Source organism: Ranitomeya variabilis, chromosome 5, assembly GCF_051348905.1.
Source record: "Ranitomeya variabilis isolate aRanVar5 chromosome 5, aRanVar5.hap1, whole genome shotgun sequence".
Taxonomy (NCBI): Eukaryota; Metazoa; Chordata; class Amphibia; order Anura; family Dendrobatidae; genus Ranitomeya; species Ranitomeya variabilis.
Genome location: NC_135236.1, coordinates 471,936,134 through 471,961,098, shown reverse-complemented (window position 1 = coordinate 471,961,098; position 24,965 = coordinate 471,936,134). Strand labels below are relative to the sequence as shown.

Below are 24,965 nucleotides of genomic sequence, written 5' to 3'. Positions count from 1 at the left end.
AAAGACTATGACCCACATTTATCATTTATGTGCCAAATAGGACTGTTATGCACCTAATCTTTAGCGTAATATAGTGCATTTCTGAAATGTCGGACAGTTATGCTAATTTATTTGCAATTTACCACTGGGGATTTTTTGTTTAAGTTTCATCATCCGTTATGTAACAGTAATGTATGTTCCGTGTTTGTAGTAGTAATATACTTACCGGATGCCGTCTGCTACTGTTTACAGCGCCACTTCAGTTATCATCTTGTCACTTTCCATCTCACCCTAGTGGAACAAAGCTCTTATAGACTTTAAATTAAGGGTTGGCAGGGCGTCACGGGGTTGCCGCAAAAGAGAGAAGCCGGAAGACCGCACCGTCTGATTTCTCCTACTCCTGCACTGACTAGAAGCCCTTCACCTTCATATTAAATGGTGCAGGTTTCTTTTAGCACTGCAGGGGTTAATTTACTCAGTTAAGAGCTCCTGGAAACTTGCCTGCTTTAAGGCTCTCAGCTGTTCACTGATAGCCATTTCTCTCTCTTATTTAAATTGGACTCTGGCAGGAAATTCCAAAGTTAGCTTCATTGCTGCATGGTTCAGGAGTTGGTGGTGTGTTGTTTGAGAAGGTGTTTTATAGATTTATCGAAGACTGTTGCTAGGTTTTGTTGTCTGCAAATCCTCTTTTACTTTGGTTTTTCCCATCCTTCACTCCCTCTCCCTCTGTTGTTAGTGTGTGCATTTTTGTATGATTGGTATTTTCCTTTATCTCTGTTTGTATTACCTGGTTAGTCTGATTTGTTTATAGCCATACACTACTACTCCCCTCTTGATTGGGGGGATGGAAACAGACTAATGGCAAATGCAGGATCTCAGGAAGGTACGTGACACTGGTGTCTTCATTAGAAGTAATCCAGGGACATGGAAAGCTAGAGCACCCATAGCGTTAGTAACAGGGATACAGGACACCCGGGATACCCGGCATCAGAGTCGTTGCACAGCGATTTCTGACCAGTAAGCGCTGCAGTCCCGAGTGACCATAGTGACGCTAGAAACAGTAGAAGACTGCAACCAGTAAATATTTTACTACTTACGGCATATGTACCATACGTTACTGATAACTATCTGGTGGTAAAACAGAAAAAAAAAAACGCCGGATTGAGACTTTACAGTATCCATTTTTTAAATTTTTTTCATAAATTAATACTACATGTGAAAATTGGAAGCTTTGTAATCTTCTTATTTCTCCTCTTTGGCTTAAGTGATAAGTGTGGTCTCAAATATAAAACATTGATGTATGGGCAGCACGGTGGCGCAGTGGTTTGCACTGCAGCCTTGCAGCGCTGGAGTCCTGGGTTCAAATCCCACCAAGGACAACATCTGCAAAGAGTTTGTATGTTCTTTCTCTCCGTGTTTGCATGGGTTTGCTCCGGGTTCTCCGGTTTCCTCCCACATTCCAAAGACATACTGATAGGGAATTTAGATTGTGAGCCCTAACGGGGATAGCGATGATAATGTGTGCAACCTGTAAAGCGCTGCGGAATATGTTAGCGCTATATAAAAATAAAGATTATTATTATTGATAAATTTTTACGCATGCATTTACAACAAGGAGATTTCAAAAATTGCAGAACAAATTGGAGTCCTCCTGTATCTTTCACTCCATATGTGTTAGGTATTATCTTGTGATAACTCTATTGAGCCTTGACTCATGCTGGCCATTAAATACAATGTAATCCTTGACTCTCCAGTCTACTAAATCTAGAACTGGCCGAAAATTAACGACACTTGTAAATAGTTGTGATTGTTCCAGCAGTGTCTAGGTATTTCAAGTATAATTGTTAGCAGAACTTGCTTGTCTTTCCTTTCCCATTCTTCACTCTTCTAAAAACCGAGCTTATTAAACCGTGCAGCAGGTGCATCACATGAGATTGCACATACCTAATGGTGGGCCAACAAGATATACATATTGAAAACCTGTAAGTGTAAGCTGCTCGTTCTGACCCCTTACACACTTTTAATATTAGCTAGAGACCTAAGTGTTTAGAAAGTATTTTACTTTTACATCTGGTTTAAATCTCCGTGAAAAATTGTTTAGATTTCAGGAGATAGGTGTAATAATTTATAAATTGTTGTTATATTTTGTATAAAACACACTATCCCACAGTGGCTTAAATTGCAACCTTATGTTCCCACAGAATAAAAGCAAATATTATACTTTCTAGCATATTGATTCATCTTGTGTAACATTTGTAGCATTTCCAGTTGGAGACCGAAGGGAAATCCAAGCACAGACTTGTGAATCATTGTTAAAGGTTATATTTATTTATAATATTTAATATTTTACAGTTACATTTATGAAAACTTTGACCTAAATGTAATATAATTTGTAGTTCCTATAGCTACTCTAATCTGATTGTGTATATTAGTTACTTGTGGGTGGCTGTAAGCACGCTAGTCTGTGGTCCTGCAAACATGTTGTTTGATAGATTTTAAAGATTCAAACAGTGTGCTTTCTCCCATTTTGGGGGGGCTTTGCAGATGGTCAGACTGTGTATGGACAGCTATATATTGTTCTAAAATTAAGTACTAGGAATGTGGCCTCCACAGCAAGGCTTTGCTCAGTATCGGCAGAAGCCAGCAGATTGTTCCTCTGTATGAAGCAGTTGAGAGGGATAACTGTCTGGCCAACAGGTATCTCATGTATATTGGGGTCTTTATACAGAGCCACTTTAATTCACAAATACCAACTTCACTTACTCAAGTGGACAAATCCCTGACAATTTCTAGGAGATTACAACACTCTTGGATACCAGATTTCTTGACAAACTCAATTTACAGATGTATGCCCATGTTTCTCCATATCACTGACTGGGAAGAGTCAGTCTGCATGAACCACGAGGTATCTCTCCCATGTCCTCAGCTTTATCCCTCTACAAATATTACAGGATGAGAGTCCTTCCCTTCCAACAAGCCAATTCCCCTAACCTCATTTCATACAGTAGTGTCTTCAACTCATCTTGGCTTTTTAAGGCCAACACGATAAACTTCACCTCAGCACTCCCCATTTACTCCTAATGTTACTGACTAACAACCACATTTGGGTGAACACACATTAAAACTCTTCCCACTGTGCTCCCCGCAACCAGTAAATTTTCTGCCTTACCCAGTCCAGTGGATACTACTTCCCCTAACTAGCCCCCCTCGATGTTAATAGCCACAATTTTGACAGAACTGTCATATGTTGAACTTTTAAAGGCACATGGCCATCGTCTTTCATCTTTCTAATTTTTTAAGACTTTACTGCTCCACCTCTAAACCCTTTCAGTAGGCAGCTAAAAGGAAATGACTTGATGTTATTTTCTAAAAAAAATATTTGTTTTCTGTACAAAACCCCTGCTATCTGACCTGATGTTCCCTGACCAAGTATTAGATGTTCAAATAAAAGAAAATAATACGTTTCACAGAGCTTGCAACCTCATCTACTATGCCAGACATGTTCTCTGCCACAGGTCCTTCTTGGCACCACGGCTGAGAATTCTCATCTTAAAGGGGCCACCCACTGCTAGACATCCCCTTTTTCATTGCCCCATGGTGTGCTTAATAAAAATAAAAACAATACTTGATTTCGGGCTAGCTCTGCTCTGAACAATGTTACCTGGCAATCCCATTACATTGTTTGTCCCATGAGCCTATCAATGGCAGCTAATAGGTCTCTGCCTTCTCGGATCCATCATGTGTGACATAAGCAACGTCATAAGATCACCAGGGGGGACACAGCGCTTCTAGTGGAGAAGCACAGCACTGATCGGTGAAGTTTTTTTTTTTTGCTGTTTTTGTGTTTTAATTAACAAAACCTATAAGACCAACCATAAAAGATGACACTTCAGGTCTTTCCCCTTCTTTATACATGTCAAAAATAATAGTAATTTTCGTCAGGCATCCAAGGCTTATGTTCTCAACATGCACCCTGCCGCAATACTTCTAATCACAGTAGTATTGCACCATGAATGTCAACTACACTGCCAATTACTGTCATTTGCAGTCAATGATCTTCTGTATAATTTATCTGCCTATTGGCTTAATTTGTAGATTGTAAGCTCTCACGAGCAGGGTCGTCTTATTTTGCTTTATTGCTGTATTGTTAACATTGTTACTTATGACTGTTGTTTGAAACTGTTAAACTGTAAAGCGCTGCAGAATATGTTGGCGCTATATAAATAAAGATTATTATTATTATTATTATTAATTTTCTAAAACAATTGCAGAAATAAAAAGATTCATCATGGCTTTTTTGTTCTTCCTTTTTTTGCTATTTTAAACACAAATTTAGTGAATATATGATGTTATATCGATATACGGATCTATTGTTGTTTTCTCAACCTTATGGCCTGAAAGGGATGTGAGCAGAGCCTAAGCCACATGCAGGATAACGCGTACAAAACATGATCCGAATAAATACAAGATGGTATAAATTACTGCTTCTAAATATTTGCTGCAGATGTTGGACCCTTTGTCTTCAGCTGTGTTCCAACTTGGTCTTCAGCCATTTTATCTTCCCTTTTTATGTTTGTATTGTTTCTCTTATTTTGCACATTTTAATGTCTTTGGAAAGCTCTATTTTCCGTTTTTGTTTTTTTTTTGCTTGCTTTTTTTTAAGATAGTTTTGTTATTTGCCCTTAATTTGCAGTTTACAGTGTTCACCAGTGAAACATTTAAAATCTCATCCCACGTTTTTATTTTATCCTACCATCAATTTGCGAATTGTGAGATCTAAAGTATATTTGAAGTGGAAAGCTTGTGAATGGGCTTTCTTCACTTTATTTTGAAGAACAGATTTTAAGGAACCTTTTAATGTACTTTGTTCTGCTTGAGTGACTCCTTAGCATCAGATCTCTTATTAAACCCTATGGTCACATTAAGCTTTGTTGTCTGCTAAGGCAACTAATGGATGCAAAGCCAAATCGAATTATGCTTTTGGATGTAAAACACGGCTAAACATTTAAAAGAAACAACCGAGAGCCTTGCAGCTGTTTCAGGCTGAAATAGAACAAAACATTGAACTTGAATATGACGTATAAGTAAACATTAAAAGCACAAATCACTTAATAAGTATGTGCCAAAGTTATCCTGGAGAAAGCAGTGCAAATTGCAGTATGAATGATTTCATGTCTTCTTTTCACTTTCTGCAATGTGGACAGAAAGAAGGCTGCCAAAGAGATTAAATTGCTGTTATTCCATATATCTCATTACATTGCTTACCCTAGATAGATTGTTAGCAAAGGATTGGAATACAGAAAATGTAAAGTGTATGCGACACAGACTTGGAAAGTCTTCAGCACTTAATCCTGAAAAGACCTTTCTATGACTTTCTCGTGAGATCTTTCATAGAGCCAACAAACTCGGATGACTTCTGTTTGTCATTCTGTGTGCCCACACTCTTAATGCTTTTTTGTCCATTTTTTATTCTTTTTCTTTCTACAGATCCGACAGAAGGATTGTGGGGGTTTCCGATGAGTCAGTATTTGAAAGAAAGGTGCTGGCACATTGGACGAAATGCCAGGATGTCCGCTTGTTTGGTGGGTTCCATTTGTTGAGATGTTAGTACTTTCTCTTTGACAACACTAAATTCAAAGAAACCTGTTACCAGAACAAAGTTAATGTAATGAAACCAATGTTTTCCAGCTGAAATCTTACCTCCATGCAAAAAGTCATGGTTACTTAGGTATGGGTTGATTAGAACTTGAAATTCTGACTTTTTTTTTTTTATTCCTAACAATAAAGATCCAGCTAAAAATACAGTACATTTAACATTGTAATCGCAACCTAAGGACCAAAAGTTGGAGATTTCTGAAAAAAGGATCGATAGACATGTTAATGATTAAAAAAAAAAAATGAAGAAAAAAATCCAAAACCTTTCTATTTATGCAGTTTCTAGTATGCGAATTATGCACGGAACTCTATGCATTGTATCAGTGAGGGTATTAATTGTAATGTACTGCCACAATGAATGCATTCGGGCACTCAAATCATCAAGAAGGCTAGTGGTTCAGCTTCAATACATTATGTCCCACCACACAATCATGAGAGTAGGAACACTGACGTTCATTCATGGGAAGCGTCTTCATGTGCCCACGTGATCTCCAGATAAATCTCTGGCTATCATTGTATCCAAGACAAGGGTCTGCTTCTCCTCCTTAACTTCTACTCTCTCACATGGCCCTACCTTCCTTTTATTTCCAATTTATTATCAGCAGGTTTGTTTTGCATCCAAATAAAAGGATCGGAAATCAATTTCTGCATGTTTTGCCATGCATCCTTTAGTGTCTTTTCTGTGATCTGATTCAGCATTCCCAACTTTCCATGCTGCAGGCACTTATGCACCTCATATTTATTTCACTAGCATGCTTAAAAACACATCTTCTGTTTGCATTAATATGTGTTTCATGTTTGACATGTGTTCCACTACACTGTACTAAACTGCAAGCATGGTGCTGTGAACATTGACCAACTGTAGGACAGGTTGCCTAGATAGTTAAGTCTGCTTTATCTCTAGCTGGTTATACTTTGATTTGTACTTTACCTGAGCCCTTTCGCTTCTATGTTTTGGCTTTGTTTTACATTGAGGGCCCCGCACTAATCATTCATTAAGAGCGACATATAGGATTCTTAGTGCCATATTGTGGGCATAACTTGTTATTTAAACATTTTGTGTTTTTTTTTTTTTTTTAATTGTCTGTTTTTTTGCATGTGTTATAAATAAAATCATTTTTTTTTTTTTTTTTTCTACTTACTTATATACACTGTGTGCTAGCATGTTTTAGGTGATCCCTTTCCTGTTTCTCATTTTTTTCACTTGGTGGTGCCCTCCTTTCTTCGTTATCCCTATTGCATCCAAGACAATAGCCCACCCCATCACTGCACTCCAATAACCTGAGAGCTGTGGCGCGTGATCAATAGAACTCCTGTAATTGCCTTCTGATGGTTTGCATAGACTCTGCTTAATAACTTAAGCTTGGTATGTGAGATCTAATTTCACTTGCCATACAGAATAGGTCAGTTGTGGAACAAGTAGTACAACCATTTCTCCAAAGTTTCACGCGATCCATTTATCAATACAACAATGTTAAGCCCCTTGTTGCTTGCGTTACTGTGAGCAGCTTGCATGGCTTAAGGGTGGTAACATGGCCTCCAGCGTCTCTGGACTTGTCTCCCATCTGTACATTTGGGTCGCCATTTGTCGTCAATTGCAAATAGAGTTGCCCATAGCAAACCTTGATTTCAGCATGCCAGAACATTCCTCAGACAACCATTAATAACCTCATTTATAGCATGGCAAGGCAGAGTACATACATGTATTTCTGCAATTTCTAGTCACGTGCCACACTGAATAGACTGAGATATTTAGAAATTTTTGTTCCCCCTTTTTTCTCTTTTTTTTTTTTTTTTTCCTTTAACATTTACCTATCATTAACATGTCTATTGATTTCCATAATTCCACAGTTTTTCCTTCTTGGCGTTACAATGAAAATGTTACAAGCGTGTTTTCCTATAAACAATTGGAAACCAGCGTTTTTGCAGGACATATAAAATGAATGCTTTGTAAATCCTATTTTTTGTGTTAACTTGCTTACATGAAACTATCGCTAACTACAATCATCATTCTGTTATTTAGGCTTCTGTTTACACCCATCAAGTGGAGCTATAAACTTCCAAGTTTTGATTGGATTTCTTTTATGTGTGAATGTTCAAATTTGGAAAAGAAAAAAAAAATTTTCTTCTACGTTTTGTTTTTTTTCTGTTCTATTGTAATTTTTAGCAAGTTTTTTCATTTTCCAGCCACCAATGTTCCCTTCAGTTTGGGTTTTCTCAAGGTGTACAGTCTGTCTCAAAGAACATTGCCTCTGTGTAGCTCTGGCATCCCTCCACTCTTTCCTCCTCCCCCGGCAGGGTTGCTGGCTCACTCACCACACTTCCTCCTCCTGATGCAGACCATGGTCTTCGCATAGCGCACAGATCCCTGGGCACTGTGTTTAGGACAATATAGCTATAAGGAAAAATTGACCACAAAAGTGATCTAATACTGGATCCCACAAAAAATTTCAATGCATAGCAGAATGTGAGAATTCAAATTTAACTTTTAATATATTTAAAAAAAAAATAAAATAAATGTGTGCCACTCTTTGTGATATTAGCTGAATTGCTGTTGATGAAAGGTAAAGTAACATCAAAACAGATTACACAGCTTACTAAGGATAAAAATTTGATTTCCAATGTAATATCTAGAAAAATAAATCTATCTAGCATGGGCAAACAGTGTGGAAAGTGCAAAATTCTACACAATATACCAGAAGCTGGATACCAAAAATCCAACACTGTTCACCTAGCTGCATTTAAAGATTACCAATATAGCAAAAACACAGTTAATGATGCAAATACAGTCCATATACCAGCAAAAACCTAGAATATACGGACACTGCAGCAATAAAGACTGTTAAATCAAAATGTATATAAAAAGGAACAGTCTCACCAAATCCGGTAGATTAATGGGGGGAGACGAAATAGGTTCTGGATCATCAGCTTCAGGCCAAATAGAAGGGACAGACAATACCCTGCCGATCCCTATGGGGCTAGCAGTAGTCTTTTCCCCAAGCTCCCACCCTTACAAAGGCAGTCCACAACTACCCCTGAATTAAACATGCCCTGCACTTTCCCTCAAACCATGTCCTGATGCGTTTCCTCCAGGCCAATTCATCAGGGGACTAGCCTGTGGTATGGATAGAAGTGCTATAGTGCTGTGCTACAAGACATGTACAAGCTATATTTCTATGCTGTTCTGCAAGAGAGAGCGACAAGCAGGGCTGGTCTTAAATAGATTAACATCTATAAAAAAACCAGAACTTCCTGTCAGGGAGATCAATTAGAGACAACGTGATCTACTATATAATTGTCTAAGGGTCCCTTCCGTTTGTTTGTCTGTCTTTCTGTCTGTTTGTCATGGAAATCCCAAGTCGCTGATTGGTCGTGGCCGTTTTGCCGCAACCAATCAGCGACGGGCACAGTCCGGCGACAAAATGACCGCTCCATACTCCCCTCCAGTCAGCGCTCACACAGGGTTAATGGCAGCGTTAACGGACCGCGTTATGCAGCGGTGTAACGCACTCTGTTAACGCTGCTATTAACACTGTGTGACCAACTTTTTACTATTGATGCTGCCTATGCAGCATCAATAGTAAAAAGATCTAATGTTAAAAATAATAAAAAAATGAAAAATCATTATATACTCACCTTCTGTCGGCCCCCCCGGATCCAGCCCAGGCCTTTCCCTCTCCTCGCGACGCTCCGGTGACCAGTCCATGCATTGCGGTCTCGCGAGATGATGATGTAGCGGTCTCGCAAGACAGCACGTCATCATCTCGCGAGACCGCAATGCTCTCTTGGGACCGGAGAGTCACGAGGAGCATCGGTAAACACCTCGCCTGCATCCGGGGGGCCGATGGAGGGTGAGTATATAACTATTTTTTAAATAATTTTTTTAACAGGGATATGGTGCCCACATTGTTATATACTATGTGTGCTGTGTTATATACTACATCTCTGTGCTATATACTATGTGGGCTGTGCTATATACTACGTGGCTGTGGTATATATTACGTGGCTGGGCAATATACATTACTGTGCTCTATACTACGTGGCCTGTTATATACTACATGGGCAGTGTTATACTACGTCTCTGTGCTATATACTACGTGGCTGTGCAATATACTACGTGGCTGTGCAATATACTACGTGGCTGTGCAATATACTACGTGGCTGTGCAATATACTACGTGGCTGTGCAATATACTACGTGGCTGTGCAATATACTATGTGGCTGGGCAATATAATACGTGGCTGGGCAATATACTACGTGGCTGGGCAATATACTGCGTGGCTGGGCAATATACTACGTGGCTGGGCAATATACTACGTGGCTGGGCAATATACTACGTGGCTGGGCAATATACTACGTGGCTGGGCAATATACTACGTGGCTGGGCAATATACTACGTGGCTGGGCAATATACTGCGTGTCTGTGCTATGTACTGCGTGTCTGTGCTATCTACTGCGTGTCTGTGCTATGTACTGCGTGTCTGTGCTATGTACTGCATGTCTGTGCTATGTACTGCGTGTCTGTGCTATATACTGCGTTTCTGTGCTATATACTACCTGGCTGGGCAATATACTACGTGACTAGACAATATACTACGTGGCTGGGCAATATCCTACGTGGCTGGGTAATATACTACGTGTCTGTGCTATTTACTATGTGGGCTGTGCTATATACTACGTGGCTGTGTTATATAATATGTGGCTGTGCTATATACTACGTCGGCTGTGTTATACGCTACTTGGCTGTGCTATATTTCTCTGCTGTATCTGTACATCATGAATCATGGTATGTGTTAAAGAGGGGGGCCACTGAGACTCTTTCGCCCGGGGCCCTCAAAAACCTGGAGCCGGCCCTGGCTTCACTGATTCTTCGCGGCCGGGAGTGACCAATCAGCGACAGGCGCAGTCCGCCCGCGAATTGGCGTGGAATTTGAACCACGCTTCGCTAATTGGTCACGGCCAGCTGAATCCTGTGTATAAATTGCATTATTCTGAAGACTTCATAATTAAACTACATACATATTCTAGAATACCCGATGCGTTAGAATTGGGCCACCATCTAGTATACAATAAATCCTTAAGTAAGGCCAGTGTATAAAGCACTGAGTTTCACTCACCATTGCAGTCCCGGTTTTTGGAACACATGCCGTGTTGACTTCCGGTTTGCTGAACCGCAAGATCATCACATTTACCCCGCAGTGCAGCAATGGCTGTGAGAGCTTCCGGCTACAATGCTGCATGCCGGGATAGCAGAATGTGATGCTGCAATAGCTTAGTGCCTCCCATATTCTGGGAGGGCATGCCCACCTGTGACATCACCATGGCTCAACCCCTACTATGTGCAGTCCCTGCTTCTCCCGATCATGTGATCAAAGTGTGCTTCCACTGCTCACAGGTAAACAAAGGGGGAAAAAAAATAGGGACCTAGCAACACAGGGTATGTTAATGCATTGAATGCTTACAAAGAAGTGTGACAATTAAGGGGGAACAATATTAACCTCTGCCTTACCATTGTAATGAATGAATGCAGCACCTACTGTATTCACAGATCAGTAGTCTGCATATATCATTCAACAATGGCTGCTAACAGTATATATGTATACACATGATTTATTATCATAACACATATTTCTATTAACTAAATCAGCATACTCATAATCTGATATATGCAAATCCTATATGAGATGGCACTAAGACACCGGACTTAAGCAAGATAGATATATCCTGTCCATAGAAACACATCTGCAGTAAACAAAGAAAAGAGGCTTCATATACACTCACCGGCCACTTTATTAGGTACACCATGCTAGTAACGGGTTGGACCCCCTTTTGCCTTCAGAACTGCCTCAATTCTTCGTGGCATAGATTCAACAAGGTGCTGGAAGCATTCCTCAGAGATTTTGGTCCATATTGACATGATGGCATCACACAGTTGCCGCAGATTTGTCGGCTGCACATCCCAAAGATGCTCCATACAAGGCAGGATGGATCCATGCTTTCATGTTGTTTACGCCAAATTCTGACCCTACCATCCGAATGTCGCAGCAGAAATCGAGACTCATCAGACCAAGCAACGTTTTTCCAATCTTCTACTGTCCAATTTCGATGAGCTTGTACAAATTGTAGCCTCCGTTTCCTGTTCTTAGCTGAAAGGAGTGGTACCCGGTGTGGTCTTTTGCTGCTGTAGCCCATCTGCCTCAAAGTTCGACGCACTGTGCGTTCAGAGATGCTCTTAGGCCTACCTTGGTTGTAACGGGTGGCGATTTGAGTCACTGTTGCCTTTCTATCAGCTCGAACCAGTCTGCCCATTCTCCTCTGACCTCTGGCATCAACAAGGCATTTCCGCCCACAGAACTGCCGCTCACTGGATTTTTTTTCTTTTTCGGACCATTCTCTGTAAACCCTAGAGATGGTTGTGCGTGAAAATCCCAGTAGATCAGCAGTTTCTGAAATACTCAGACCAGCCCTTCTGGCACCAACAACCATGCCACGTTCAAAGGCACTCAAATCACCTTTCTTCCCCATACTGATGCTCGGTTTGAACTGCAGGAGATTGTCTTGACCATGTCTACATGCCTAAATGCACTGAGTTGCCGCCATGTGATTGGCTGATTAGAAATTAAGTGTTAACAAGAAGTTGGACAGGTGTACCTAATAAAGTGGCCGGTGAGTGTACATCCATAATTGATTTGATCATTTAACCCTTCAGGCACTGTAGTGTGGAGATAAAAAATCCACTTCGCTTCCTTCTGCAAGAGCAACTGATCCCAGCTGCCCCCACCCTTATCGGTCTGGGTACTCTTTCTATGGCCATAAACTTCAGATTCCCTATATGCCCATTATGTTGATTATTAATGTGGTGAGAGATGGCCTTGTCTCTGCTGTGCTCGACATCCCCCACGTGCTCACCGACCCTCCTTTTATATTCCCTGATGGTTTTACCGACATATTCTAGCCCACACGAGCATGTGGCCTTATAAATGACGCCTTTAGTACTGCCAGGGCTGCCACTAGGAATTTCAGGGCCCCATACTGTCAAAATTTTGGGGCCCCCTTGAAACTCCACCCAGGCTTCACCCCCAGTTCCACCTCCACCCTAGCTCCACCCCTCAAACCTTCCACAGTTCCTCTGCCCTCTCTTGGAAAAGCTCCACTTCTGGTGAATATTGGTCTGCACTTGGACCATGGTGCATGGACGGGCCGCAGATCTCCTGATCTGAAATTTGCAGCCTCACAGCATGTATGAGGATGCTGGTCAGGAGATCGGCACCCAGTCCCTGCACTGCTGCGGGAGCACAGACCGATAGCCCCCTTTCAAAAATTACACTGCCATAATAATAGATGTTTCCCGATCATATAAACCAGCTTGCTTCAATAATTCCCCACCGCCCTTCCAAACTCCAACCAAAACTTATAAGCTACTGGATGATCCCGAGCTGCTGCCTGATGTTATAATTGGGCATTTGATTTTTCAGCAGCTCAGGATCATCCAGTATCTTATACATTCCACAAGCCTCCCCCTGGACCCTGTTGGATGCAGCGCACAGTCCCCACTAGCCTTCCCCTGGACCTTGTTGGATACGGCCCCCGATCCCCACTAGCCTTCCCCTGGAACCTGTTGGATGCAGCCCCCAGTGCCCACTAGCCTCCCCCTGGACCCTGTTGGATGCAGTCCCCACTAGCCTCCCCCTGGACCCTGTTGGATGCGGCCCCCAGTCCCCACTAGCCTTCTGGACCCTGTTGGATGCAGCCCCCACTAGCCTCCCCCTGGACCCTGTTGGATTCAGCCCCCAGTCCCCACTAGCCTCCCCCTGGACCCTGTTGGATGCAGCCCCCAGTCCCCACTAGCCTTACCCTGGACCCTGTTGGATGCGGCCCCCAGTCCCCACTAGCCTACCCCTGGACCCTGTTGGATGCGGCCCCCAGTCCCCACTAGCCTTCTGGACCCTGTTGGATGCAGCCCCCACTAGCTTCCCCCTGGACCCTGTTGGATTCAGCCCCCAGTCCCCACTAGCCTCCCCCTGGACCCTGTTGGATGCAGCCCCCAGTCCCCACTAGCCTTACCCTGGACCCTGTTGGATGCGGCCCCCAGTCCCCACTAGCCTACCCCTGGACCCTGTTGGATGCAGCCCCCATTAGCCTCCCCCTGGACCCTGTTGGATGCAGCCCCCAGTCCCCACTAGCCTCCCCCCTGGACCCTGTTGGATGCGGCCCCCAGTCCCCTCTAGCTTCCCCCTGGACCCTGTTGGATGCGGCCCCCAGTCCCCACTAGCCTCCCCCTGGGCCCCGTTGGATTCGGCCCCCAGTCCCCACTAGCCTCCTCCTGGACCCTGTTGGATGCAGCCCCCAGTCCCCACTAGCCTTCCCCTGGACCCTGTTGGATAAGGCTCCCCCTGCTCGCCCGCCCTCCACCTGATCTGACCTCCACTTGCTCGTCCGTCATCCACTTCCAGTCAGAAGAACAGAACAGCAGAAGTGACGACCTCCAAGACCACCCAACCTGAAACAGCGAGGAAGGGTTATACCACAGTGCCCACCTTATGGGGTCACACAGGGGAGAATGAGATACATATAAGCACACAGGATCGCACGGGAGAGGATTAGACACACAGCTCAGCAGATAGTATCACACAGGGAGGATTAGATACAGCTCAGCAGACAAACACATAGGATTAGATACACGGCTCAGTAGTCAGTATCACACCGTATAAGATTTGATACATGGCTCAGCAGACAGGATAGGATTAGATACACGGCTCAGCAGACGGTATCGCACAGGACAGGATTAGATACACGGCTCAGCAGTCAGTATCACACCGTATGATATCAGATACACTGCTCAGCAGTCAGTATCACACAGGATAGGATTAGATACACGGCTCAGCAGACGGTATCGCACAGGATAGGATTAGATACACGGCTCAGCAGACAGTATCACACAGGATAGGATTAGATACACAGCTCAGCAGACAGTATCACACAGGAGGGGGTTAGACACACAGCTCCTCAGACAGTATCACACAGGAGAGGATTAGATACACGGCTCAGCAGACAGTATCACACAGGATAGGATTAGATACACAGCTCAGCAGACAGTATCACATAGGAGAGGATTAGATGCAACTCAGCAGACAGTATCACACAGGAGAGGATTAGATACACGGCTCAGCAGACAGTATCACATAGGAGAGGATTAGATGCAACTCAGCAGGTGAGATCACCGGAGAGACTCACCCTGCTCGTCCGTCATCTGCAGTCCGCCCCTGCGTGATACACCGCACACTGCTCTCTCTCTCTGCTCTGGAATGAGGAAGTGGAGCAGCGTGTGATGTCAGGCAGAACCATGATGCACCTGGGCCGGCCGCAACTTTTAAATGTACAATGCCATTTTCCTTTTGCTGGATGCATTAACAACACTGTAGGTGTATCTTTAAAACACCACAGTGCTGTTATGCATAGGGGGTTCGGAAGCCTTGAACAAAATGTCCAGGGGCCCGATGAGGAGAAGCTGCCAGCGTGTTTGGGCCCCCCTTTTTGCTGCTCATCACCGGGCCCCATACAGTAGTAAGAGCAGTATTGCCCTGATGGCGGCCCTGAGTACTGCAATTAATGAATTGTTTAATGCAGTATTTTCTGCCAGTTACATTGCTTACAAAACTATTACCCTTTTCAATATATTGGCATGCTACATAGTGGCCACATTTATAGCAGCCTATTACATTAGCCACGTATCTGTTCTGGGGCCCACAAAGTGGCTGTGCACCAGCCTATCTTTCAGGGAATGTGACTTTTTGTACGGTACGTGATGGAAGGTACATTACTCATGGATATGGACATTTCCACACACTTAAGTAGGATAACTGTGTTTAGGGTGTGCATGCTCCCTTCTTCTTAAAGGGACAGCATGCACCATCCTAAAGTGTACTTATTATTTAAGGCATCTCCACCTGATGGAAGATGCCTGAGCAACGTGTTCACTCTGCCTTGTTGCATACTTGATAGTTCTCAGGTTCCCTGTATCTTCCAGTACCTGCATGTCAGTGCCTGTACCTCTCTTCCCATACCTGCTGTGTGTTCCTATATTCCGGCCTTGCCTCCCAGCACTTGCTTGTATTCCAGCCGTGCCTGCCAGCACCTTCACATTTTTCCTCTTGGACTGCTCCAATTCCTGCCCTGACCCGTAAGGATGCTAACCCTAACGTATGGACTCCAGAGGTTGACAGCGCCTTTTCTTCCTTAATACAGGCCTTATCCTCAGCTCCAGTGCTGCATCGACCTGACAGTAATACAGTTGGAATTGGATGCTTCCTCCTCTGGGGCCGGTGCTGTCCTTACTCAAAAATCGCCTACGGGCCTTATGGTGATCTGCGATTTCTTTTCCAAATTTTTCTCAGCTCCTGAATGCAACTTCTCAATAGGCGATTGAGAACTGTTGCCAATTAAATTGGCTTTAGAGGAGTGGCACTTTATGCTCGAAGGAGTGGTTCACCCTGTAATTATCTATACAGACCACAAGAACTTGGCCTATCTGCAGTCCACACAGCGCTAAGTCTACATCAAGCCAGGTAGTCTTTGTTCTTCACTCGCTTTGATTTTGTTCTCCATTTCTGGTCAGCAGACTCTTGACTCTTGCCTTTCAAAGGCCGATCATGCCGCGGATCTCAGCTTCGACACCCTCCTGAACATATGCAAGTTGACCAAGTGAAACCTGCAAAGCATTGTCAGGAGGTGTTTCTACTGCAGTAGTCTCGAACATCAGATTCACTCTTGTCCATTGAAGCCTGTAAACTCTAAAGCTTAGAGTCAGTAGGAGAGACTACCCTGAGTGAGAATTACTCCTCTCCTCCACTGAATCTGTCAGTGTCGGTTTCCTGGAGCAACACCATATCATTAAATCTGCCTATCTCGACTATGGTTCTGCAGCAAATTTCATGCAACAGGCTATGATCAGTATCAGATCCCCATTCAGCGCCTCCAGACTTCATTGGTGGTATCATTTGTGGATTGGAGACCTCTATCCGAAGCGGTTCTCTTCATCTCTGAGCCATTGGAATTTCGGTAGGAATGTTGCACTCGGAGAATATCTGCTTTTATGTGCTACCAAGTCTGTCCCATCCTCTGCTCCTAGGCCTGTCTTGGCCATGTGCAAACGAGCCTGTCCTAGATGGGAGATTCTGAGAAATACTGCATTGGGGTCAGTAAGGTCATGAGAAATGCTTGCTCCCCATTCGTCCTGCTCGACTTCCGGCTACTCCATCAAATTAACCTGGCTTGCCTCCAGTTTATTGGGCTGTCGTGGACGTCTTTGATATGAAGAATGTGGAGACACTACCTTGTTTCTTCTCCTCGAGGCTGTATCTACTCCCTGTCCTAGGCAGAGAACCGAGCCATGTCTAAATATATCAAAGGGAATCTTGCCAGGGGATTTATCCTGAAGTCATCCTCCCCAGCTGTAGCAGGATTTTTCTTTGTTAAAAGAGACATCTCACTCCATCTTTATATCGACTATAGGGGTCTCAACCAACGAACAAGAATAAGTATACTCTACCCCTCATCTCGGTGTTATTTGATCGTCTCAGTGGTTCCAGAGTCTTTACTTAGCTTGATCTATGGTGAACATATAACCTAGTCTGAATACACCAGAAGGACGAATGGCAGATTTCCTTTAACACCCAGGATGGCCATTACGAGTATCGCATAATACCGTTTGGGCTCTGCAGTGCCCCAGCAGTCTAAAAGGAACTGGTAAATGATATCTTACGGCATATTCCCCACTCTTGTTTGGTATTTACCTGGATGACAATCTGGTGTTCTTTTTTTGATCTTCCCACTCACAGGAGGGATGTCCGCCAGGTGTTGCTGAGATTGAGGAAGAACCGTTTGTACTCCAAGTTTGTGAAGTTCGCATTTGAGCAAACCTCTCTTCCTTTCTTAGGATACATCATCTCTGAGACCGGACTTGGGATGGATCCCGAGAAAGTGTCTGCCATCCTGAAGTGGCCTCGTCCTGATGGCCTGAAAGCGGTTTCTGGGAATCTCAAATTACTACCACCAGTTCATTTCACATTTTTCCTCTTGGACTGCTCCAATTCCTGCCCTGACCTGTAAGGATGCTAACCCTAACGTATGGACTCCAGAGGTTGACAGCGCCTTTTCTTCCTTAAAACCGGCCTTATCCTCAGCTCCAGTGCTGCATCGACCTTACAGTAATACAGTTGGAAGTGGATGCTTCCTCCTCTGGGGCCGGTGCTGTCCTTACTCAAAAATCGCCTACGGGCCTTATGGTGATCTGCGATTTCTTATCCAAATTTTTCTCAGCTCCTGAATGCAACTTCTCGATAGGCGATTGAGAACTGTTGCCAATTAAATTGGCTTTAGAAGAGTGGCACTTTCTGCTCGAAGGAGCGGTTCACCCTGTAATTATCTATACGGACCACAAGAACTTGGCCTATCTGCAGTCCACACAGCGCTAAGTCTACATCAAGCCAGGTAGTCTTTGTTCTTCACTTTCTTTGATTTTGTTCTCCATTTCTGGTCAGCAGACTCTTTAGAACATCAAATTGGATACGCTTTCAAGGACAAGTATGAGCAGCACTCCCCTGGACCTGTTTCAGGTCCCATCCATAAAGTCCTTAGTTTTTGAACCAGAAAGGAAACTAGTTCTTCACTGGTGTTGTCTAAATTGGCTGGTCATGCCGGACAGAAGATAACAGCTCTTCTCATTTCATAGCACTATTGATGGCCCTCCAATATTGTGGATTTCGTCTCCGCATGCCCCCCCTGTGCCTAGAGTAAAGGCTGAGTCACACATAACGATATCGTTAACGATATCGTTGCAACGTCACGCTTTTGGAGACGTAGCAACGATCCCGCTAACGATCTCGTTATGTGTGACAGCGACCAACGATCAGGCCCCTGCTGGGAGATTGTTGGTCGTTGGGGAATGATCAGGACCATTTTTTGGTCGCTGATCACCCGCTGTCATGGCTGGATCGGCGTGTGTGACGCCGATCCAGCGATGTGTTCACTTGTAACCAGGGTAAATATCGGGTTACTAAGCGCAGGGCCGCACTTAGTAACCCGATATTTACCCTGGTTACCATTGTAAAAGTTAAAAAAAAAAAAACACTACATACTCACATTCTGATGTCTGTCACGTCCCCCGGCGTCCACAGGGTTAAAACTGCTTTCGGCAGGAGCACTGCGCACGCGCTGCTGCCGAGAGCTCCCCTGCACTGACTGTCAGCGCCGGCCATAAAGCAGAGCACAGCGGTGACGTCACCGCTGTTACTGCCGGCGCTGACACATTCAGTGCAGGGAAGCTCTCGGCAGCAGCGCGTGCTTTAGCAGCGCTCTTGCCGAAAGCAGTTTTAACCCTGTGGACGCCGGGGGACGTGAAAGACATCAGAATGTGAGTATGTAGTGTTTTTTTTTTTTTTTTACTTTTACAATGGTAACCAGGGTAAATGTCGGGTTACTAAGCGCGGCCCTGCACTTAGTAACCCGATGTTTACCCTGGTTACCCGGGTGCTGCAGGTGGACTTCGGCATCGTTGAAGACAGTTTCAACGATGCCGAAGTCGTTCCCCTGATCGTTGGTCGCTGGAGAGAGCTGTCTGTGTGACAGCTCCCCAGCGACCACACAACGACTTACCAACGATCACGGCCAGGTCGTATCGCTGGTCGTGATCGTTGGTAAGTCGTTTAGTGTAACGGTACCTTAAGACTCCGGAACAGCTTCCGATTGGCCGGTTACTTCCTTGTCCGTACCATTTGCTCCCTAGCTGTACATCACAATGGACTTAATTACTGATCTTCCAGTATCTGCTGGATGTACCGTCATCTTGGTAATTGTGGATCTCTTCTGAGATGGCCCATTTTACTCCACTATCCAGTCTCCAGTCTGCATTTGAGCTTGCCAAGAAGTTAATCCAACTTATTTTCCTCCTCCATGGATTACCTCTTCATATAGACTCAGATGGAGGCGTTCAGTTTACCTGCAAACTACTAAATGTTACCTTGGGGATCTCTGCAGCCTGCCATCCACAATCCAATGTCAGGTCAATCAGATCCTAACCAACTTCCTGCGGCACTTCATTAATGCTCATCACAGTGTTTAGGTCGAACTCATTCCTTGGGCCGAATTCTCATGTAATAGCAATATGAGTGAGTCTTCAGCTAAATCTTTTTTGTGGTGTACGGTCAACACCCCAATATTCCGTTCCCTGTGTCTACTACCACCGACATTCCTGTGTGGCTGAAGCTCTCATCAAGGGCTTCTCTAGAATCTTGGTGGACAACAAGACCACCTTAACGAAATCTTCTGAACACGGGGACAAGAGAAGTTTAGACTCTCCTCAATTTCATCCTGGGGATAAGGTTTGGCTTTAATTGAAGTATGTTCATCTCAAGCTACCCTCGTATAAATTGGGTCCTCTCTTCATTGGTTCGTTTGAGATTCTCAAACAGATTAACTCCAAATCAAACTCCCGGCCTCTTTATGGATCCTCAACTCATTTCATGTGTCTCTACTCAAGCCTGTCGTCTTCAGCCCCTTCTTCTAGGACCCAGGTATCACTCCTTTCCCCAGTCAGATCTTTTTGAGTTCGAGATTATTCTGACCACAAAAAGGGTAAGATTAACAACCTTTTTTCTTGAGGATTGGAAGGGATTCGGTCGTGAGGACAGGTCATGGGTGCCCAGGGAGAACATCCATACCCGTCTCCTCCTGGATAATTTTCTTGCAGGTTTGAAGAAGAGGGGACGTAAAGGAAAGGTACTGTAGCGCCGGCGTCTCTGCACACCTCCCTCCTCCCCCAGCAGGGATGCCAACTCGCTCACTGCCATGGGCCCCGTCGCGCATTTCCTCCTCTTGGTAATTGCCGGTGTTTGCCCATGGCTCGCAGATCCCTGGGCACTGTACTTAGGTCATGCACATGCTCCTTCTTAAAGGGACAGCACTTTTTGTCTGCATGTCCCTGCCTGTACATGTCTGTCCTGTACCTTCTGTGTGTTCCTGTATTCTACCTTGCCTGCCAACACTTTTCTGCCTGAACAATTTCAGGTATATATGCAAACTAATAGAGAACCTGCTTCTGTTCAAGTTAAAGGTCAGAAGACGTTAATGGGTAACTCAATCCGATTGTACAGAACAAGGCTCGGAACGCTTATTGAAGCGGAGACCAGTGAAACACATAAATACTAAACCATAATCATCAATAAACAGTAGGAAATAAAAAATATTTATGAAAAATTAAATAGACCTCTCACGAGCACCCCCTTTCATTTGAAATAATTTCTGGAGGTAGATTCTTATGCAGATCAGTGTCTGGCCAATAGTCTTTAACAGATCATTTCTCTGGTCTCATTTTACAATTACATTATGACACCAATCTATAAAGCCATCTCTTGAGGGGACATGTCACCCTCATACTGAGGATTAAAACATGGCTTCATCATAACTTGTAAAGGGAACAAAAGCTACCACTTTAAATACTCCACCTGACCCTGTTTAGCTATGACCCACCCCTGCTTTGAACAGGTACTTGAAGTAGGTTATCTGATGGAGAGCGGACATGAAGGCTGGGCACAGAAACTGGGAGCTGACTCGTTCCTTGCCTGGGTAAATAAGTTTCCTCTCTTCAAAGCCAAGAATGTCAGACCTTCTGGCACAGGTGTCCTGTTATGAACATTTGTTTTCTTTTTGTTGTTGTTGGCATCGTGCAGAAGTGGCGAACGTAAACCCTGAGCAGTTTGTGCATCAGCTTTGAATTAATATCGGCCCAATGGATAATGTTATATATGCCAAGCTTACTACCTATCGAAAGCTAAAAGCTGATGAAGAAAACTATACACTCTTGAAACACATTATATGTTCCCTACACAATAATTAAAATTAAAAATAACCATGCCCCCCGTTTGACTCTTCTTAATGTGCACCAAACAAGAATACTTTTTTTTCATATTGCCAAAGGCTACACCAATCTTTGGGAATTCTGGAGGAGAAGATCTGGCAGCTGTCCCACTCTGTTGCTTTCAATAGGCTATATTATATGAGTATCTTCTGATAACAAGGCACAAAAATGCATTACAGACAATATCTGCTACTTTTATTTCCTAAAAGGTCCATATCCTTGTCTGAAAGGGTACCTTCAATTCTGAAATATCATTTCTAAGTCTTAAAGGGAAGCGGACATGTTGAAAATGTTAACTGATCAGCAGGTAGGATGTTATAAAGCAGGAGGAGCTATTCAGAATAATATACATTTTTGTGGGAAAAGTTTGAATAAAATTTGTATTTTATCCCTTAAAATCCATGGTGTTTGTATTCATAGGAGTCCAGTGGGTAATGCTTCACTGTGCGTGCTGAAATTGCTGTCGATCACTATCATTGAGTAGGAACGCAGGACACACATGCATACAGGCAGAGGTTTCAGTTAATAAATTGCAAGTTATATTGAACTTTTTTTTAAAAAAAAAGCTGTATTAGTCTTCTCGGCTTCTCATTCGCACATCAGACAGCATGACTGGTTCTCTTTAAGGGATTGCATTAACATTTAATAATTGTTTCAGACTTGTTTTGCTGACAGGGGATGGTAAATCAGTGAGGAAATAAGCAGTTAAGGACATATCAGTTGTCTTTTATATATGCTCTTTATAGCCTAAATACTATTGGAAAATGCCATATATACTCTTCACAGACTCGTGGAGAAGCGATGGGGAATTTGCTTTTTACTTCTGTACTAATGAATTGCTCCAATGGGAACAATTCTGCTAACCATATACTCAAGGATGGAGGATAATACCGTTCCCTAATATATTATGAAGGGTTCTTCAAAACTAGAGGTTGTGTTTTAAAGATGTAGGATTCTAATTTGGCAGCATAATAGATTAAATTGAAGATGTAACTGTATATAATACGCATTATAATATACAGTATGTGTTCAACATAAATGGGAACATTCCCTTTACAAAGCTAGGTTTTAACCCCTTTATGACATATATTTACTTCATATGCTGTGTCCCTGCCTTTGATGCGGGCTCATGCTGAGCCCACATCTTTCCCCGCACATAAGCTGATTTAATCAGCCATCATGTGCCTTTAGCAGCTGTGACTTAGAGCTTCCAGAGCCGATTACCTCACCTGTGTCACATATAGAGGAGGTAATGACAAGCTTAGGAAGCTGACAGTCCATTGAGATACGAGGCCAGGTGACCGGAGGGTCACAACCTGGCTTCTCCGAACATTTCCATGGAGCCAGGCGACTGGTGGGTCCCAATCCTAGCTTTCCCAAATGTATCCCTTGTGCTCAGGTGACCGGTGGGTCCAAATCCTGACTAACCCAAATGTATCCATGGGTTCAGTGATGGTCAATGGAGCAGATCCTTATTCTTTCAGCCGGGGCCATGGTCCCCTAAGCTGATATCCTGAAGAATGTCAAATCTGTATCTCGTGATGGAGCCATGATCTGGCATCTATCTTGTAGCGTATTCCTGGCTGTGGTTTTGTAGAGTCTCTAGTTCTTTGGAACTCTTGGATGTCTTGGATCTATTGTTACACAGGCATATCCCTTTTATATAGTTCACAACTTCCAGCCAGCATCTAAAGTTCAAAGACTTATATGTCATGAGATTAACTTGCATTTTTTTAATTATTTATAGTTTCCTTTAGTGTTTGCAAGTCAACAAACTGCATGGCCTGGTATAATGTGTAATCAATATATCAGTAAACATCATTGTTCAGTGTCCCTGCATCCCTGTTTTGCAAAGGTGCAATAAACTGGAGGAGCTGATATAAGAGGTAAACAACAACCATTCATCAATTTACAAATATCAATTCAACCTACAAGATGAGTCATCATAAAGGTAAATCTATGACTACTGGCTTACTGAAAATAGACATCTGGATAATTGAGATAAAATGGTGTTTCGTCACACCCCGATCTTTCAAAATATAAAATAACTTAATCCAATCAGTAAACAAGAAAAAAAAACAAAATGCAGAATTATAGGTTTTTTTTTGAGGAGATGAAAACACCACATCAGTCAAAACGTCAGATCAGGGCGCAAAAAAACTATGTGTTTGTGTAGTCATACTGACCTGTAGTCATATTGCCCTGTTAGTTTTACCATGTAAGGGGCTATGGTAAATAAAAAAACGAAAAAACAATTGTGCAATTGAATATATGTATAATTTTTTTTGCAATTTCACTGCATTTAGAATTTTTTTTCCCATTTTCCTGTACACTATGTGGTAAAACGAATGGTGTCATTCAAAAGTACAACTCGTCCTGCAAAAATCAAGCCATCATACGGCTACATTGATGGAAAAATACAAAAATTATGGCTCTTGAAAGAAGGGAAGGAAAAAAGAAAAATGGCCCAGGTTAATCAATCTCACTGAATTCAAGAACAATTTCCAAAATGTTGACAAGACTGTGTGTTTTATAGAACATACAGTATTTTGTATGACCTTTTAAGATTTCTAAGAACTGCACTAGTCTTCTACACTTGGAATGAACAAGTTGGTGATATATTGCAACATGTCTCTTTTTCCATTATACAAGAATGACCTCTTTTAGAGGATGAATGGAAAGTGATGCTCCACTTGTCTGTTCAGCATTCCCCATATTTGTTCGATTGGGCTCTGATCAGTAGACATACTTGGCACTGAATCACTTTCATCCTGTTCTTCTTCAGAATTGCAACATTGGCCTTAGATGTGTGTTTTGGAGCATTGTCATGTTGAAAAATGCACATCCTCCATGGCATGAAATGATAGTAGCATCTTCTTTCAATGTAGAGCAGTACATGGTGTCATGAATTCACAGATGCTTTATACTGAAGAGAAGATGCTACCATCACTCCCTGTCTTTAGCAGACGTGCACTTTTCCAACATGACAATGATTAAAAACACATTTGTTGCATTTCTGAAGAAGTATAGGATGAAAGTTATTCAGTGGCTAAGTATGTCTCATGAGCTGAACCCAATTGAACACCAATGGGAAATTCTTAAAAGACAAACCGAGCGATACTTTTTAGACCTGGATGCTGGATGGAGAGTAATTCTTGAAGAATGAAAAAGATAGATGGTTCAATATGTCGTCAACTTATTTCTTCCATGCCTAGAAGACTTGGTGCTATCATTAAATCATGGAGGTCCCACAAAATACAAGATGTCGTAGTTTTGATGTGGAGTGCATTCATTTTTGGACCAACTAATTTGAGAAAAATTGATGATTTTTTAATCAAAGTTATAACCTAACTTTGACGTTTATGATTTAAAAAGAAAAAAGTTATCTACAACTTAGTCTTGTAAACATTTTAAAATT

At 43.0% G+C, this 24,965-nt stretch overlaps 1 protein-coding gene across 8 annotated transcripts in view; it reads left to right on the top strand.

Annotated features, from left to right (window-relative positions):
• The window catches only part of METTL25 (methyltransferase like 25), a 290,596-nt gene that overhangs the window by 158,556 nt on the left and 107,075 nt on the right, over positions 1-24,965 (top strand). For all 8 annotated transcript variants that reach the window (XM_077265473.1, XM_077265471.1, XM_077265472.1 and 5 more), the window contains one exon: positions 5,467-5,561. In XM_077265473.1, coding sequence (XP_077121588.1) covers positions 5,467-5,561 — 95 coding nt within the window. The remainder of the gene's footprint in view (positions 1-5,466; positions 5,562-24,965) is intronic.